Source organism: Ahaetulla prasina, chromosome 2 (assembly GCF_028640845.1).
Source record: "Ahaetulla prasina isolate Xishuangbanna chromosome 2, ASM2864084v1, whole genome shotgun sequence".
NCBI lineage: Eukaryota > Metazoa > Chordata > Lepidosauria > Squamata > Colubridae > Ahaetulla > Ahaetulla prasina.
The window spans coordinates 145,637,014-145,657,295 of NC_080540.1; the positions used below are offsets into that span (position 1 = coordinate 145,637,014).

A 20,282-nucleotide genomic window follows, 5' to 3' on the forward strand; every position below is an offset into this window, starting at 1 on the left:
ACATACTCACATTTCAGGCAACTGGTTCACATTTATGATAGTTGTTGTGTCCCAGAGTCATGTGATCACCTTTTGCAACCTTCTGACAAGCAAAGTCAATGGGGAAGCCAGATTCTCTTAACCACCATTTGACTAACTTAACAACTACACTGATTCACTTGACAACAGTGGCAAGAAAGGTCATAAAATGGGCCAAAATTCACTTAATGATTATCTTTTGGGCTCAGCTGTGACCATAAGTCAAGGATTACCTGTAAACTGCAGTGAAGGAGACAGAGCAGTCCAACTGGGAAAAGTCACTTCTGCTCATGAACCAAAAATTGTATGCTCTTTGCTAAGTAAACTTTGCATAATTTCAAAAACTGGAATGGAACAATTAAGCAGCAATAGTAACACATGCCTTTGTAAGCACAGAACTGGACTACTGTAATATATTCTACAAGTAGCTGCAGTTGGTGTCAAATGCAATTGTCTATCCGTGAATAATGTGTGAGAGCTATTATAATAATGTTCCGTATCTACTTCAAGAACAACATTGACATTTTGCTTTTGAGTGCAAATTCAAAAGTGCTGATCATTACCTAAAAACTCTGTACCAGGAAGATGTTGCTGAAAATCCTTGCTTTTCAGGAGTTACAGCAACGGAGGGCTTGGAAACGTAGATTCAAATAAATGTTTAAGAAAGCTGTTAAAATTTTGCTTTTCAGAATTCCCGAGAAGTGATTTTTTTTCATAGAAAAAGCAGAAGGTAGGATATGCTAATTTCATTTGTAAAATAGCATCAATTGGCTAACTAGACAAATAGCATCAATTGGCTAAATAGACAAAGCAAAACCACCACTTACTTGCTGACTTCTTTATACTGTGCTATTTCCTCAATATAAAGGAGATCGTGTAGTCGTGACTGATAATTACTCTTGGTCAATGATTTATCCAAGACAGATTGTGTAAATAGCTGGTCAGCAGACAAAGGGATCTGATATCTGATCAGAAGGCTCTTATCCAATTCAGTAGTCTCGTTTGGCTCAAATTCTACAATTGTCTTGGAAGTGGAATCCCAACGCTTGGCTGTGGTTAACAGTTGCTGCCGTGCATTCATCCGGTATTCAAGATCTGTTTGCAACAGATAAAGAAAATAAACAGATAGGCTTACTAAGTTATATTTAAATAATCGACCTGCACATGGTAATACATTTTTTTTTTAAAAATCAACAATTAACACCATCTTATAGGTGTATTAATGATCAAATTAAAATAATTTTAAAACATTAGGATATAGAACTTCAGGTATCAAAAAGCAATTTTATTACTGGTATGCATTAAATTATTTCAAAGTGTCTAAAGGCCTATGGAAACAAACGTTTTTGTTATTAAGCTATTAACAGTTGGTTTTAATGCTTATTATTTAATTGCATTCTTATTTAATCTAGTAACATTATGAACACTAATTGCTTGCATGTTCTTTTTCTGTGTCTAAAACATATTAGCATAATGATACATGAATTGTTTTTATATTATGCTGGGGAATCAACATATAAATACAACAAAAGTATGATTTCTAATTCTTGGAATCTTCGCAACTCTATAATTGCTCACATTAAAACTTACAAAGACTCTATCCATACTTACTTTGATAATGGTAACTGAAAGGATTGGCAGATTGACAGGAATTTTTAGCCTCAAAAGACATACTCAGAATGTCTTACAGTGTTCATACTGTAGCTTTATTCTACTAGAATCACAAACATGGCATTGCCATCTCAGAAACTAAATCTGAGAACAGCTGTGCATCGTATGCTTAACAGAGTTTTGTTTTTAGTTTCCAACTGACCACCAGTCCTGGGTAGCCATATATATATATACATGTATATATATATATATATACAGGTAGCCCATGACTTATGATCACAATCGAGCTCAGAATTTCTATTGCTAAATGCGACAGTTGTTAAGTGAGTTTTGCCCCATTTTATGATCTTTCTTGCCACAGTTTTAAGTGAATCACTGCAGTTGTTAAGTTAGCAACATGGTTGTTAATTGAATCTGGCTTCCCTATTGATTTTGCTTGTCAGAAGGTTGAAAAAGGTGATCACATGATCTCGGGACACTGCAAAAGTCATAAATATGGGAAAGCTGCCAAGCAGCCAAATTTTGATCATGTGAACATGGGATGCTGCAATGTCTAAATTGTGAAAAATGGTCATAAGTCACTTTTTTCCATGCCATTGTGACTTTGAAAGGTCACTAAACAAATGGTTGTATGTCGAGGACTACCTGTATTTTCATGAAATTTTGGAATCCCTTTAAGGTAAGCCATGAGCAGAATTGCAAAAATGCTAATGACAATCTCCATATAAATTGGTTGATAAGTAAAATAAATAAAATAAATCTCAGAGTGTTATGTTATGTTATGTTATGTTATGTTATGTTATGTTATGTTATGTTATGTTATGTTATGTTATGTTATACATAATTTAGAAGCAAGTTAGGCATACAAAGCAGCAATCAAAAGTCAAGATTGTCAATTTCTCAGTACAGTAACTTCTTTTTCAACAAAAACACTGGCACTGACATGGAATGATACCCATCTTTATCAGCTTGATTAACAATGTTAGACTAAGACAAGGCAAACTCAGTTTCAAATCAATTTTTAACCAAGAAAATTCAGTGGCAAAATGCAACTTTATCTATTTTAAAGTAAGCCCATTTAGTGTTCCTCTTCCTCACCATCCAATTTCCTTTCCATTTTTAAAGCATGATGTGACTATATAAATCACTTGCTTTATCTACAGGAGGAATAGAGAAGTTTGGTATAATCTGTTGGTACAATTTTGAACTTCTTTATTCTAAAGATTCAGCCAGATGTCAATTACAGAGGTGTAGCCCAAAACATCTGGAAAGTACTAAATTTATCCTATGCTTGAGAGACAGATTACAATGACCCTAGATATCTGGTACGTATGTATGTATGCATTTGTGTATGTGTGTATGTATGTACGTACGTACGTATTACATCCTATTTTTATTATTTTTATTTTAAAAAATCTCAAGCCAGCAAATATATCTAATATTCCTTCTTCTTCCTATTTTTTCCTATGAGATGAGTTGGGCTGAGAGAGAATGATTGGCCCAGCTGGCTTTCATGGCTAAGGTGGAATTAGAACTCATAGTCTTCTGGTTTCTAGCTTGTTGCCTTAACTATATAACTAACCTGGATATCTGAGTTATTACAGACACTGTACATGACACAACACTTTATTATTATACTTATTTATAGGTATACTTGCCTCTGCATACAAAAAGTGGCAGAACATGGAGGCGGAGTTAAAAGAGGGATCAGTTTAGAATCCCTGCATAGCCACAAGCAGACTAAGTCCAGCCTTCCTTGAATTAAATGGACCCTTATCTAACTCCACGCAGCTGCTAATTGTGAGTTGAGGCATAGGCTGTTCAGCAATAAATCAGTTTAAGTGGACCTTCACCTGTGGACCTGTTCTTTTGTACCTGATAGTTTAATATGTAACTCATATGCCACTGACAGAGAAAAGCCCTCATATACACAATTTAACTATGATTCAAAATGCTTTTAATATGAAGTTTAAAATAACCTTCCTGTATTCAAATTATATTTAAGATTATATATATTACTTCCCCTGACTAATGCACTTTGCAGCCAGTACCCCAATAATTGTTTATATTGCAACTTGCCCAAATACTTACTATTATTGTAGGCAATCTTCCCAAGGCTATACATCTTATAAGTAAATTTGGCGCTGAAAAATATTCATAAACGTACAGATTTGTTTTTTTAATGAAACTGCAAATCATACCTTCTGTTGAAGCTGCATCAATCATCACACGTTGCATCAAAACTGGTTCAGTCCCAAAATCAAATACCACAGTTTGACGAAAGGTCCCAAAGATTTCTGTACTAAAAGCTACACTGATTTTGTACACTGAATGATCTGTTCCATTCTGGGTCATCTTTCCTCCAACCCATTCCTGACAGATTTCTGGGACTTCTTGTTTTATTTGGGTGGTGCTGTCTCCAGCCGATATTGCCATGATACTAAAATGAGGACGATGCGCATCATAAAGGAGTGCTACTCGATACAGCATTCTTGCAGGCTGTGAAGGAAAAAACGTCTATGTAATTGTGGTATATGTTTCCTCATTCCTCTTATTCCTTCCTTCCTTCCTTCCTTCCTTCCTTCCTTCCTTCCTTCCTTCCTTCCTTCTTCACATTTATACAGCCACCCTTCTCACAAAGTGTGACTCAGAGCAGCATACAATTAAAAAACTGAGCCATATATACCTATCTATATATCCATCTATATATCTATCTATATCTATATAAAATTTAAAAGACTAAAAGACATTATCTCTGGTGTTATAGAACATGTACCATATATACCAACAATTCTCCATTTCTATTAGCTCCCCAAGCATTTTGACATAGCCATGTTTTAGAGGCTTCCAGAAGGCTACCAACACATAGTGCAATGTAGTGGTGGTGTTTCTATATCTCTACACAGAATATAACTATTTCCTGCAACTTCAAAAACACTTTATTTGTAAAACTGCAAGTTTTCTTATTTAGTCAAGAATTTTTTTTGAAATGTTACATTATAAATGGTTTTGGAAAGGGGGAAGTGAGAAAACTCTCTCAATAATAATGTGCTTCCCATAAATGAAGGGATTTTATACTGATCTGTAAAATGGCCTAGAAGAAGCCAAGTTTACCCCAAACCACCTTCAAAATGATTGTCTTCGGTGCTATACTGCATTAGTTCATGATAGTTGGCTCTGCTGATGTCTCCATGGCCTAATGAAATCTATCTTCAGCATTCAGCTGAATTCTAAACCATTTAGCAAGGTTCTGCTTTATAAATAGGAGATAAAGGCAAAGCTAGTAAAGCAAGCCCAAATCACTCACACAAAAATAATCTATGAATATATAGATATTTAGGTATTTTTCTTAAATCACAGCAGTAACTGAATGTAGATATTCAGGTAAATGTTAAATGTGGGTTGAGTTTTTTCCATTACAAATTTTTATCCCACAAACTAAATTTGGCATATAGTAGCCCCAAGAACATGCAAATTCTAAAAGAAAAGTTGTTTAAAATCTTAGGGTTAAGTATCTATATTTACGTTCCAGCAATGAACTGATTTTTTTTAAAAATAAGACAGAATCCTACCTTACATGTAAGAGCAAAAGTCCACATCTGATGTGATTTTTTGGTGGTGACAGTAACTGATAGTTCAGGGTTATGTTCAACTCTTACTCCATCAAGACATTCACTGAGCTAGAGAAAATGCAGTGTTAGCAATTTCATAGGATAATAATAGTGCTGGAAAAATAATTCTGGGTTTAACTGAAGACCTACATGTTAATAAGACCAATATGAGTGAATGGTCAGTTTATCAACTAATATTTTATTATAGTTATACTATATTATAATTTGTTCTCAGTGCAACATTTTTTTCCAAACATTTCTGGAAGTATTTTCAACTTGAAACAGTCTGTTTTGCACTTGAAATAACGCTCAAACTTGGAATGGGACATTTCGCAAAAAAAATTATGTGCTTGAAACACATCAAGATGAAATATTTTATGCAAACTTCCATTAATGCAATCAATGTATGAATGCATGATTCATACATATTTTTTATTTTGGGGGCCTTCAAGCCAGTCCTGACCCTTGACGACAAAGTCCCTGTAGTTTTCTCTGCAAGATTTTGGAAGTGGTTTGCTTTACCTCTTTTCTAGGATTTAGAGAGAGTGACTGGTCGAAGGTTACATACGGTATATACAGTACATCCAAACAATTGAGAAAAGACTCAATGTTTCTTAATGGGCATTTGAAATAAAACTAGAAGAGAGGGCTGCATCAATCTAATATAGGACCTTAACTTCAATGGAAGACATGCAAACAAGAGTCATAGTTGTTTCAATCACATAATTTTTAAGCTGCATGCTAAAACCCTGCAATTAAATTCTGTAGTGGCATACTATCAGGGTCTGTAGTATTTTATTTAAGACATGATACAAAAGACATACAGCTCAAGAAGTACAGTATTCACATACATAATGAATAACAAAATGACTGTTGGAGTAATAGAGATTATATATGTACTTGGGGAAATGAAGCTGCCCATAGACTGAGTAGCACAAACATTACTATATTTCAATAGGCTTCTGGCATGATTAACATCTTCAACTCATCATCAGAGTCAGAATTATATTTAATTCAGAATCTACAATTTTGATTGATTCCGTCAGAGATTTCAGAAATACAGGGCAAAAATCTCCTTTGTGTCAGAGAGAAGTCAAAATGATTTTAATGGTATGGATGTATAGTAAATCCTATTTATATCTATAGGACTGGTTCATGTCCTTATCTACCATTTTGTATTTATGTAAAATCAGATATGTAACTGGATATGCAAACTAACTCTGAAGGTGAGAATCAATAAAATCATGGTAGCAAAAATTATACACCATTTTCTCCACGTTTTTTTAGATACATTCCTGACCTAGTCTAGAAGCAGGTTAATATTGTACAATTCACTGTATCATTACACTCTTGACAGGAATCTATGTTTCCAGATGTAAGGCTCCTAGCACTATCAAAATCCATAATGGATTTTTCTGTGGTAATAAAAAAGAAAAAATACAGAAGTAGCAGTGTCGAAATAAGAATAGTTACAAATGGAAGATAACATCATATAGAGTCATTCTGGCCCTATATCAATTAAAAAAAAAAACACCACCTGGAAACATCTACGTCAGGGTTAGTCAACCTTTTTATACTTACCGCTCACTTTTGTATCTCTGTTAGTATAAAATTTTCTAACCGCCCACCGGTTCCACAGTAATGCGCATCATCTGCGCATGCCTCTCGCACATCGTGTATTGGGTTTGGGGGGGGGTTGCTGGCTACCAGCTCTGCTTGTCTGTTACAGCTGGGTGGTGTGGGGGGAGATGCGCGAGCTATTCTGGGATGAGGCTCTTTTGTTTGCGGTCGCACTATAGCCCCATTTAGTTTCACTTACGTAACGTGAACTAAACTTATGCGCGGGCAATACAAATAGTATATTTTCAGAAATTTAAATTGTCACGGGGAATTTTATGGAAACCTAATGAAAATGTTTTTAAATAATGCTATGAATTTTTTTTTTAAAGTCAATTAAATTTTAAAAAAAAGAAAGTGCTTCAGTATCGGACAAAACCCCTACCGCCCACCATGAAAGCTGGAATGCCCACTAGTGGGCGGTAGGGACCAGGTTGACTACCACTGATCTACATGGATGTAGATCGAAACATAAAACTAAGTGTGGAAATATAATAAGTATTTCACAAAAACATGAAGTTTTCAATTTCATATGAATGCATCAGAATTGATTTGTGATTTTTTTATTAACAGAAATAGATAACTGCATAATATAAATAATATTTTGAGGGTGCTAAAAATCTAGCAGACAGTGTCAAAATCAAGCTCCTAATTTTAAGTATGAACATTGAGAGATGCATTTATTCTTACCACTTTCTCAGGAGATAATGAATTCATCCATTTTTCAATTAAGGATTCCATGTAACTTCCCAAACATTGCTTGTTTTCTTTCTGTTGCTTTAACTTTATCAAGCGGGAAGCGTATCGTTTCTGCCATTCAGTCAGCTCGTCCTGGGAATGTGCTGAAGTACACTGTGCACCGTATCTGCAAATTCCTTGCTCTAAAAATCTGCATAAAATGGGGAAGAAAAACATTCCTTAAATTCTCCATTTGAAACAGCCTCCAAGCGCATAATTTTTTGAGTCTTGAGTTCTGAATTTCCCAACCACACCTAACTAAAATTGTTAACCATAACCCGATTTGCAAAAGGTACAGCTCAATCGATCTGCTCACAGTTACACCTGTTGCAAAGCTGTTGCAAGGTAAGAGGTTGGCAGAAATAATCTGGATATGCTGGTCAAACAAAATATTTAGATCCTGGCTACAGTATAATTTATCCCAGAATATTTACGGAAAGGCTAAATTGGCAAATGTTAGTTTGCGATGGTGGCAAATATCCCCTCAGCTCCGCTGAAGACCTTACCTAGCTTGGTAACAAAACATTAGGAAACCAACCCACAAGCTCAAAGAACGAACCTCCCCACCCTCAAATGTTAGTTTATTCAGGAAATAGTGTGTCTCAATTATCCTAATCATAAAATATACAGAATTGTCCAAAAACACATTTTAGTACCAAAAGCATACATCCTAAACTCACAGGGGTACTACAAGGGAACTGTTTTTCAAATGGATATGGTGGGGGATGGGGGGAGGGAGGAAAAGAGGGAGGAAGACAGAGAAAGAAATCAGTATATGATCTTCACAGTTTTCTAGATTCTTAGTGACACCTTGTGGCCTTTTCTGCTTATTTCAGATTCATATTCGTACACTCAGTAAATAATTGAAATGGCTGCATTTTTTCCCCACTACTTCATGCACGCAAGGCTATATTTGGATTTATTTGTGTAATTAAACTAATTTCCCCACCAATTCTGTTGCCAGTATAGGAATTGCTTCATAAAAGCTTACCACCTGGAAGCATAATTTATAAACTATTTACCGTCTGTAATACGTTTTGTTTTGGCACAGACAGCAATAAGAGCAGTTCAGCAGTGGAACCAATCACCAAGGCCTGCACATGCACTCCTACACAGGCATCTGTCCATCTGTTCTTGGGATTCCTGCACTGAACAGGCGTTGGGGCCTTGGTTCTTTAAAACCCTGTGATTCTAAGACTCCAGGATTTAATTGCTAGGTCTTCAGGCCCTGCTATACTGCAATTTCTTTATGCCTTATATGGGAGTTATGTTACACCTGTCACTGAGTAAAAGTGATTCACTTAATTTGGATGATTTATTAATAAGAATATTACTGTACTTTTTGTTTTTGTGTATTTATGTTTTAATTATAATTCTAAATGATATAATTAGGTAGTCTTAGTGAAAAGGCGAGATAAAATTGTTAACAATCAGAAAACGCAGATTTGTTTTAAAATGACTAAATGACATTTTTAATATACATTTTAAAAAGCTCAAATATGTGTTGGTTTTCAAGTCAACATAAATATACCATCTGAATGGGTGGGGGGAGAATTTATCTAAAAGCACCATCACAAAACATCTTCATACAGACTTCTAAATTCAAGCCACAATAACATTTTAAAACTTCAGGATACTTTTGCAAATCTATCATCTATCAAATAGGTTTATCAATTGGATAGTTACAAATTAAACAGACATTACAAAGTCTGTTGCTCTTACAAACAAAGCAATTACAGGTAAAAATTCAGATTGTGTTATACTGCAAATGAATATATGTGGTTAAACGAATATAGACACTGTGCACTGTGCACATACTTCATTGGATGGAGTGGATATTACAGTTGAGAACTCTCAAATTGTAAGATAAAAATGATCAGTAAACTGGAAGCAAGCTTAAACATTAGCTTGTAAATGTAAAAATGGGGGAAGCAATAGTTATACTTTAATTAACACCAGGTAGCAAAATTTAGCATTTCATTAACAGCTTTATGAGGTTACAATCCAGCCTTTTAGAATCACTTATTACAGGAAAATAAGGGGACAAACTGTCACATTTGCCTAGCTGAAGCACTTTGAGATGGGGGAGGGGGGAGGAGGGATGGACCATCATTCATTTCCTTGTTGAGGAATGCAAACTATGACATAAAAACACTAAACAAGAGATTATCCTGGTATTTTATTACCATGCAAGGAAATGATTCCCCGGGTTAGTTTCTGCATACTGGGCTGCTATTAAAGGTGCAGGAGTGTCTTTAAAAAGAAATCCAGCAATCCTCAAAGGCTAGCAATCAGAGTGAGAGATCATGTATGGTGTCTATAATTGCACATGTGTACCTCTGAGCTACATTCTTCACTAAAGGGTTTTTTTGATGGCTGCAGCTTATTCTAGGAGAAAGATACCATCTGCAGGGAAACCAAATCAGTGTGGTACAAGCATAAAAAACATGAATTACCACACACAAAGCTAGTAGGCGCTAATTGAAGGGCCAAATACCATCACCATCCAATATGCCTCTAAGCTTACTAGTTAAGAGGATAAAAGAAAATCTTTTTATTATCTCAAACACAGATTAAAAGAAACTTCACTCAGAGCCCCCCCCCCTCAATAAAAAAGGGAGCTATTTCAACTAATTCCTTGCTGCCTTTCATCCTTCTGGCAGCAGCAGATATTTGACTTTGCAGCTCCTTAACATTAAAAAAGAAAACTGATATGATAAACAGTGTCATGAGACCAGCCAAAGGTCTTTTAGGTCACATTGGTTTCAAAAGAAGAGTTTAAAACATACTTACACGTTGATTGTTGAAATCAATGGCTGGTTCATAGCCATAACATTTGCCAAAATACCAAAAGATAGTGGAGAGACTCCAACACAAGGTCAGTGAAAAATATTAAACAACTCCCCCACTGTGTCTAATTGAAACTTTCTCTCAAGGATGAAGAACAGTAAATAAAAATATATATGGATGGTCGGTGCCTGCAAGTCTAGGAAGTCACTAACTTCCAGAGACCAATTCCAAAACAGACATGACCCGAGGAGAAACAGGGTATTCCAAAAAAATTCACCTTGGAAGTTCTAACCCTAGAACAGTAAGATTTTACATATGCTTGAGATATATGAGTAGAAAGTTTATCTACTCTACTTTCTTCCATAAAGAAATCTACTAACCTAACCTTGCCATGTGGCTTTTAGTGTCTTTGAAAATCTTCAATGAGAAATGGTCGCTGTTCTAGGCAGACTATTTTAGTGCTTCACAGTTTTTATTATATAAAATTTCCTCCTAATTTTCAGAGGATTTTTTTTTTAATTTCAACCTATTGAAATTATCCAAATCATTGTCCTGCCCTCAGATTTAACAGGGGTCAGGTGCATCCCACTTGGACGTAACAGTTTTTAATACATTTATAGACCATCAGAATTCCCATCAGTCTCCTTTTCTGTCAAGGCAATATGCCCAGCTCTTTTAATCATCCTTTATAGGGCTTGCTTTTCAAACCTCTCAACCTAGTGGGCCTCTTCTGAACCTGCTCCAATTTTTCCATTGGAATTTTTAAAATGCAGGCCCAAGACTTAATGTAGAGTGTCGCCCAATCAGTGCAGAATAAATAGAAGTATTTCCTCCTGTTACCGGAACCCGGTGTTTCTGTTAAGGTAGCCCACATTACGCTCCCATTATGCAGCTGATAATTCATATACCCTAAATATATCCCAACTGCTCTGCTGCCAAATCATGCCTCTCCTTCCTATACAGTACATTTCATTTTTCCTATCCCATTGTGGGAGCCTCACATTTTAGCTCATAATCTTGTTTTCTAAGATGTTAATCAATTTTCAACTTCTACAAATAGAAGACTAGCATTCTCCAATTTCTGGGACCACTCTTCTGAATTACCTTCAAGGAACCAGGCCCTATGTTATGTAGGCTTTTATAGGTCATAACCACCCTCTTGAATCACACCAGAAGCAAACTGGCAACCAGTGCCATTCATAAAACAGGAGAGTCAAATGGGCGTATTGAGGAATGCCCATCATTGTCTGTGCCACTATATTCTGCACCAGTCAAAGCTTCTGTGTGTCCTTCAAGGGTAGCCTCGTGTAAAATATGTAGCAGTAATCGAGCTGTGAGATGACTAGGGCAAAACTGACCGTCTGAAGGGTCTTTACGTAGGAAAAGGTACAACAGGCACATGAGATGAAGCTGTGCAAAGGCCTTCCTGACCTGGCTGCCACCATCTTATCAAGCAGAAGCTGTGAGACCAGGAAGACTTCTGCATTATACATGAACTTTGAATGGGAAAGTGCTATCCTATCCAATTTAAAGATGGAAAATCCCCAGATCAAAATTGCCCCAAAGTAGTAACATCCACAGTAGGGTCTTTTTAGGATTGTGTCAGAAATGGTTCTTCTCCATCCAAATCCACAGAGCCTTTGGGCAAAACAATCATTTACTCCCCAAAACTCTGCTAAATAGATTTTTTTCAGATGCAGAAGGAAAAGAATCATCATAAATTCTTTCTCCCCTCCTTTCCCAGGAAGTATTTCATGAATATACTGCCATCCACAAAAAAACCTGGTCTGAATCCAAAGTACAGATGTAGTCAAAAGGATCAGTTCTCCTTCACTTTTCCACAAAGAATCCCAATTTGCTGAGAAATAAGTTGAAACTGACAGAAGTGGCATCCATCATTCTTTATTCCCTACCCTGCAGACCAGACATTTTGTTTTTGATTTATGATATATTAACAATACATTAAGTTCATCCAAAACTACATCCTATTCTTGAATGGGAATATCCTTTTGTGGTTTTGTTCTTTTTTATTCATTCACAAATACCTTTCTTACTTCCTAGATGATGCCTATATATCAGAAAACGGATAAAAGATCAAATAGCATCTGATTTCTTTTGAAGATTCCCAAATATCAAACAGAATTTTGTTCACAAATTTCAGTTTCATCTCTCTCCATTACTAATGCTTTCAAACTGAGAAATATTGAAAAAATGCATTATTTTACCTTTTGCATAATGTGTATTCTTCACTACTTGTGACTCCCCGGGGTGGGGGGCGAAATTGCCAGCCATCATGACATCCTGCGACATGATGATAAAATGCAAGTTATTTTTTTGGTTCCTGGCTATTCTTTAATTGCTGATACATAGGATATCCAGATTGAAATCATATAATTAATTACAGAGAAGTTATCACTGTATTCCAAGCAAAGGGAAAATTGATCCTCACTATAAATAATATCTACCAAGTGTTACTTAAAGGAAAGTGACTCAGAGGGAGTTTCAAAAATTAGGAGCTATTATTTTCCATAAATATTTGTCCATCATTTTCTTATATAAATCAGAAATCACTTACACCAAAAGGACACCCTGGCAGATTAGTTTGATCGCCATTACATTTCCTGTATTCAAAATGTGAGTTGCATTTCAGAAGAGGGTACAATTTCCACAAATTTTACAGTATACAGAACCCAATTCCAGAAGCAGGAAAGATTACCACTTAATTGCTCTGAATTGGAAGCCATATTAAAAACCATTTATTTTTCTATGTTGCTTTTATTTCCTATCTACACTAGAGAAATTGTTTTAGCTTTATATATTCTGAATATCTATTAAACACTGATATGCATTTTATTAATTTTTAAATAAACATATTTGAACTCATTTCATAGAAAAAAAGAGAAGCATATTGTTTTAAATACAGGTAGTCCTCGACTTATGACCACAATTGAGCCCAAGGTGTCTGTTGCTAAGTGAGACAGTTGTTAAATGAGTTTTGCCCCATGTGATGACCTTCCTTGCCACGGTTGAAAAGTGAATCACTGCAGTTGTTAAGTTATTAAAATGGTTGTAAATTAAATCTGGCTTCCTCAGCGACTTTGCTTGTCAGAAGATTGCAAAAGGTGATCACATGACTCCAGCATACTGCAACCATCATAAATATAAACCAGTTGCCAAGCTTACAAACTTTGATCATGTGACCATGAAGATTTTGTAATGGTTGTTAAGAGAGAAAAACGGTCATAAGTCACTTTTGTCAGTGCCGCCATAACTTTGAAAAGTCACTAAACGAATGGTTGTATGTCGAGAACTACCTGTAAATATAAATACACCAACAAATAAGGAAAACATTCTATTGTGACTATTTCTCACATATGCTGAATCCCATCTAATGATAAAGTTTCAAACCTTAAGTTTTAAGATTCTAAGATGCCCCAGTGAGAAATCAGTTTTTCTGATGACTCCAGGTGAAACCCCTGCAGAGCCCTCCCTCAGAACCAGAGGAATCCCCCATCCGTGAGTGTGATTCAAAACTGAATCAATTTTAATTCCGTTCCTAACCCAATTAATCTTTTTTTTTATTTGTCTGATACAGAATGGTAAGACAAAGGTGCTTTTTCTACCAACTAATTAGCAACTCCAATGTTTACTTAAATTAAGATATTAATATTTTGAAGTGTACCTTCTTCCACCTCTTCCACATGATGTACCAAGGGTATTTTACAAGCTGCTGCCTGCAATCATAAAGATCAAAATCAATTTCAAATATGCTTCTATTTACCATGTGTATAAAAATAAGTAAAATATCAGACTTCTATGGTGGACTAGATGTCCATGAAGAAACACTAAACTAGGTTACTCTGAAGAACTAATCTGGTGCTTTATAATGACATTGTCTTAGTTATTACCTATTTAATCACAGAAGGCAGATATCAGAATAAAATTCTCCAGAGAAAATCGTAAGTAGGAGATGTGCCTTTAGAAATTGAAAGTAATATTCTCCGCTTTGGGCTATCTTATAACCTTCTTTTAATTTCAATTATGGTGGCTTCCAACAAGCATTGTTTGTATCCAGGGGTGAAATCCAGCAGGTTCTGACAGATTCTGGAGAGCCAGTAGGAGAAATTTTGAGCAGTTCGGAGAACAATCAAATACCACCTCTGGCTGGCCTCAGAGTGGGGAGGGAATGGAGATTTTGCAAAATCCTTCCCCTGCCAGGCCCACTAAGCCACGCCCACCAAGCCACCCCATGCCCACCAAGCCACACCCACAGAATTGGTAATAAAAAAATTTGGACTTCACCACTGTTTGTATCATGTTTACTAATACTTTAAATCCTCCATTAAAACATTACAAGCCGCTCTTATTTGCATAAATCACGTATTTCTGACATCCTTACTGCTATAAAGGTAGACAAGAAATGGGCAGATGAGACTAAGGCCAATGTAGGTTTGTTTTGTCAATATTTAAAATGTAAACCCAAATCAACAATACTCAAGATAACTGCACTATACAATGTAAAGTAGGCGACAGTGAATAACTGCTATAAAACCACAGATAAAAGAGGATGTTAAAAATGCTTCTTAAATTATGGCAGTCACCTTCAAACTGGGAAAACAAAAACTGTGTCTGATAAAAAAGTGGATAGGGCTTTTAAGAATCATGTGTTGAGAAGTGCTCTTTTGCAGGTCTGGAAAAAATATTCTTATAAACTAGACTATAAGATTCCTATATGGGCGAGCCCCAGACATGCAATAGAGAATATAAATATAGAACAGAAACAGGAAATGATTACTTATAAAGAACTTTTGTATGCTGAAGGAGGTAGATTGCAATTAAAATCATTACAGGTATTAAATGAAGAAGGGAGGAATTATACTTGGTTTCAATATGGGCAACTAAGTGCTAGATGGAAAGAAGATCAAAAAATTGGTATAATGCAAAGGGAGGAAAATTTAATAAAGCAAATTAGAAATCAGACCCAGGAGCATATAAAGAGATTGTATAATGTGTTGCTTGAAATAGATTCGGAAAAGGATTTGGTAAAGGACTGTATGATAAAATGGGCACAGAATATTCAGGAACCAATAATGTTGGAAACATGGGAGAAAATCTGGGTTAGAAATGTTAAGTTTAAACAAGCACAGAATTTAAGGGAAAATTTTTATAAGATGTTTTATAGATGGCACTTAGATCCCAAAAAATTATCATGTATGTATCCTGATATCCAAGCGAAATGTTGGAGGTGTGACTGTGATGACGCTACATATTTTCATATTTGGTGGACTTGCAAGAAAATTAAGGCCTTTTGGATAAGAATTTGGTGGATTATTCAAAATGTCCTGAAGAAGAAGATAAAGTTCCTGCCGCAATTTTTCCTTTTGGGAATTATAACGGATTGTACAGGGATTGAGACTAAATTGATTCTGAATTTAATAACAGCAGCAAGGCTGTTGATTGGACAATATTGGAAGAAAAAAGAGTTACCTACAATAGAAGAATGGATATTGAAAGTAATTTGGCTGAGATGGCTAAAATCTCAGCTTTTTTGAAAGACAATACGCAGGAAAGATATTTAATTGAATGGAAAAAATGGATTGATTATTTACAAAACAGATATCAGATTAAGAAATATCAGATTGCCTTTGAATAATTAGGAAGTATTATTTTATGTAATGGGGGGGTTGGGAAATGAAAAGATTTGGATGAGGTTAATTGGATTAGAAGAGAAAATTTTACTCTATGTTTGGTTTATGTATAACAATACCTTGTGATTGACCCGGAAGCCGGGGGAGGAGGGGAAAGGGGTTTTGTGGGGGGAAGGGGGAAAAATGTTTTTGTTTGTTAAAACTTTTTCAATTAAAAAAAACTGTCTGATACAAAAAAAAATTCCTTTATTTCAGGAAGAGAGATATTCTTACCTCTGTTTCAACAAGAAGGTTTTTCAGCCTTGTCAGATCTTTAGTTACCATCCCATTCTGCTAAGAAAGAACATAATCACATTCTGCTTATTTGTTATCTATTACAATAATAAAAACTGATACATTTTTTCCATCAGATTTTTTTTCATGGTCACATGTAAAAAGTTTAGTTTTAAGAAATGCAGACAATTTTTTTAGTGTTTTTTTCTACGGCATCGTTTGGCTGAATGCTTTGGAATGACTACAGACCTGTTTGAAGTGTAACCTATCAATTTAATTAAAGAGGGCAGTTTTTCTACTTTGCTGAAAGTACTTCTCCCTTTTGTGTCATAAAATGTGTCTTTCAAACATGAAAATGGCAGTCGCAAATCTAAAAAAAACTAGCAATAACATTATGACACATGAATATTTCAAATCAGAAGTCTGCATGGACCATCTCAGTGGATAAGATTGCAAGGATAAATTATGCAAGTAAACTTTGCTTTCTGTAGTCCTTTTTTGCTTATTGTGCAATGATTTCACTTCAATGCCCACTGGGAAGGAAGCAAAGGCTTACAACTTAATGCCGACTGTGATTTTCCATGTTGTATAGAGTTTGCGCTATGGTTAAGCCTTCTTCAATTTTTCACAATTTCTAATACAAATAAATATCAATCCAAACATTTACTGCTGAAGAAAGCCTAAACTGTGGCAGAGGTACAAATATGAACCACAAATAAAATCTGGGTAAAGGTAGGGAACCTTTGCTAAAATTTGAACCAGAAGCTTCCATTAATCTGTCTCAGCCATGGTTCTGTGTAGATAACTGTGTAAACCGTTTAACTGTTTATAACAGATAAACAGACTGTTACTTCTCCTGGTAGCCCTTTTGACCTAAACTATTCCCCCAATAGTAGAATCATGCTGTAGCAACCTGTGTATTGCTCCAAAGCAGTTTTACCCCCATATAGAAAATTTGTCTCCATAATTAAGAAATTGGTCATTAAACAGGTATACCCCATTCCATATATGACGGTACTAACTGAAATTGAGCCACTATCCACTTTTTTTAAAAAAAATCTATTGCTTGAGAACTGATTTCTGATGTATATTAGAGATATTAGGGATTAAGGATTTATAAACAGCTTATGGCAAAAGTTTGATATATGATATCAAACTATATATTAGTTTGATATATATGTATCATGAATTTCTGTTCTATATCTGCTTCCAATATCTGATAGAGATGACCTTAGAGAAGCTATGCAGAGATAGTTTCAGCAACATGTACAACTCAAACTGGCTTCATCCCAACCCTCTGGGCTATGCAGGGGATGCTGTATGCTGTCAAGCTTCCAACATTCTCTTATGTATCAATACAATACTATCCCATAATCTGATTTTACTGAATCTGTTGCGAAAGCTGGCCAAAACCACACACACAAAATTGACAATTGGAGTCCATGAATTTATATATATTAAACCAAGAATAAGCATGCTCTCATTATAATATAAATAAGATCAACTATCTATGGCTAATTCAATATAAAGTAATTTTATTATAGCCTTAAACCACAACAATGTTACAAACAGCAAAAACATAGTACCATTAATAAGTTTAGTAAATATCAGTTCCTATATCCCAGGTAATATAATTAGCAATCTGCTTCTCTGAGAGACACTGAAGAATACAATGTTCTAGATGCAAAAAAGGCAAAATTTTGCAATTGAGTTGCTCTCTAGTTCTTACCAAACAGTTCATAGAAAAATAATCTGTATCACTTGGAAAACTAGTTAATAAAGGCTGGATAAACCTTAACTGAGAATCAGCATAAAATCCATAGCATTAAAGGATGTGTTTATTTGTGTCTTCTTAGTTTTAGGGACATAATCTCTGGGATATTGGGATATATTTTATTTGCCCTCTAAAAATACCAAATGGGAGGACATTAATGTAAGTTCTCATAAAATGCCCATAGGGATTTCAAGTAGATAACTGAAGACAAGTAATTTGCAAGGAAAATTCTCTGGGTTTCCTTAAGAGATCAATAAATCCCCATACTTTGTCTTAAGTTATTTTATCACTTTATGTGATAAGTTCACTGCTTGATGACCTTTCCAACATTATCTAACTCTGAAAATAATTGACATTGCAGGGAAAACTATACAATTATAAATTTACTGATGATGCTGTTCTATGAAACCTATCATTATTAGTTATTAAAAATGAATGCAGTTCAACTGAAACTAGATGGATCTCCAGCCATACTACTAATATCACTTGCCAAATTTGGCCTTCAATTTTAATCAGCCCACCCAATGTAACATGATTAATAGAGGTGCATGGGGGTTTGATTAAAGAGTAATATGACTGAATCATACGTCTAAATCAACTTGGAGATTCACCATTTGTTGAATATACATGTTTTTCCAAAACGAGTCCATTTGACTTACTGAATTTACAATTCAAATGAAATCAACTTGTTGAATCAAATCAATGACTTGATTTGGTGACTGGATGATTTATAGCCCTAAGGCTTTACAAAACAGGTAAGTGACAAACATGGTCTGCTAGTGTATTTCTTTCAGAAATAATCAATGTTTCTTCTGTCTATGAAAGTGTCTTTGAAAGTTATAAATAGTAGAATCAGGTAGTATTCCATTTATTAAATGGAAAACAACGAAGTAAAACAGTGAGATCAATACAAGTTATAAACTTCCCAATCAATCCAACATACAACCATTCAGCTGGCATTTTAACACTCTCTCAGACTAATACCTTTGTAATGTATTACACTGCAGCACAATTCTGCATTATTTGTTGATATTAATACAATCTATACAACTAGGTTCAATTATAGTAAGATTAGTGTGATTCTTATTATATAAAATTCATTTTTACCATGTTTTTTCTGTTAGCAAAAGTTTTCTTTCCTTAAATCTAATGTACAAATAGGTATAATCTGTTCAAATTTAAGATTCTGATTATATAAACAGAAATTCAAACATACTGAATATAGAATAACAGAGTTGGAAGGGATCTTCTAGACCCATGATAGCGAACCTATGGCACATGTGCCACAGGTGGCATGTGTAGCGATATCAGTGGGCATGCCAGTTCAGCTCCAGTGCGCATGCACACTCCAGCCAGCTGATTTTCGTGCCTTCTGGGCCCACCAGAAGTAGGGAAATAGGCTACTTCCTGCCTCTGGAGGGCCTTGGGATGGAGAGGTCCGTTTTTCTTTCTCACCTGGCTTTAGATCCTCTCTATGCATCTAGAGAGGATGAAAATAGCCTTCCCCAAGCACGCTGGAGGCCCAAAATGGCCCATTTCCCAACTTCCGGTTGGACAGGAAATGACATTTTTTGGTGTCCCCAGCCTCCAGAGAATCCTAGAGAGGCTCTGGAGGCTGGGGAACAGAAAAAAAGTCACTTCCTGTCGAACCAGAAGTTGGGAAACGGGCTGTTTTGGGCCTCCGAAGGTGTGGGGAAGGCTGTTTTCGTCCTCCCCAGATGCATAAAAGAGGATCTGGAGCCAGGTGAGAAAGAAAAATGGGCCTACCTGGCCATCATGTGCCAGGAGCGGGGGAGGGAGGGGGTTGTGCACGCATGCACAGGGTGGGGTGCATAGAATTATGGGTATGGGCACGCGAACACACGAACCTTGCCCCCTTCCCCCCCGCATCCTGGCATGCGATGGCAAAAAGGTTAGCCCTCACTGTTCTAGACCCACCCCTTGCCTAGGCAGGAAACTCTACATACGTCAGATAAATGGTTATACAATATCTTCTTAAAAACTTCCAGTGTTGGAGCATTCACAACTTCTGGAGGCAAGTTGTTCCACTGATTAATTTTTCTGACAGGAAATTTCTCCTTAGTTCTAGGTTGCTTCTCTCCTTGATTAGTTTCCACCCATTACGTCTTGTCCTGCCCTCAGGTGCTTTGAAGAATAGCTTGACTCCCTCTTCTTTGTGGCAGCCCCTGAGCTTTTGGAGCA

General features: G+C 35.8%; 1 protein-coding gene across 5 annotated transcripts in view; it reads right to left on the reverse strand.

Annotated features, from left to right (window-relative positions):
- Positions 1-20,282, reverse strand: part of HELZ (helicase with zinc finger) — a 144,100-nt gene that overhangs the window by 84,096 nt on the left and 39,722 nt on the right. For all 5 annotated transcript variants that reach the window (XM_058166099.1, XM_058166097.1, XM_058166098.1 and 2 more), the window contains exons 4-10: positions 16,307-16,366; positions 14,068-14,119; positions 12,611-12,686; positions 7,548-7,746; positions 5,202-5,309; positions 3,831-4,128; positions 846-1,113 (exon numbers count right to left, since the gene is read on the reverse strand). In XM_058166099.1, coding sequence (XP_058022082.1) covers positions 846-1,113; positions 3,831-4,128; positions 5,202-5,309; positions 7,548-7,746; positions 12,611-12,686; positions 14,068-14,119; positions 16,307-16,366 — 1,061 coding nt within the window. The remainder of the gene's footprint in view (positions 1-845; positions 1,114-3,830; positions 4,129-5,201; positions 5,310-7,547; positions 7,747-12,610; positions 12,687-14,067; positions 14,120-16,306; positions 16,367-20,282) is intronic.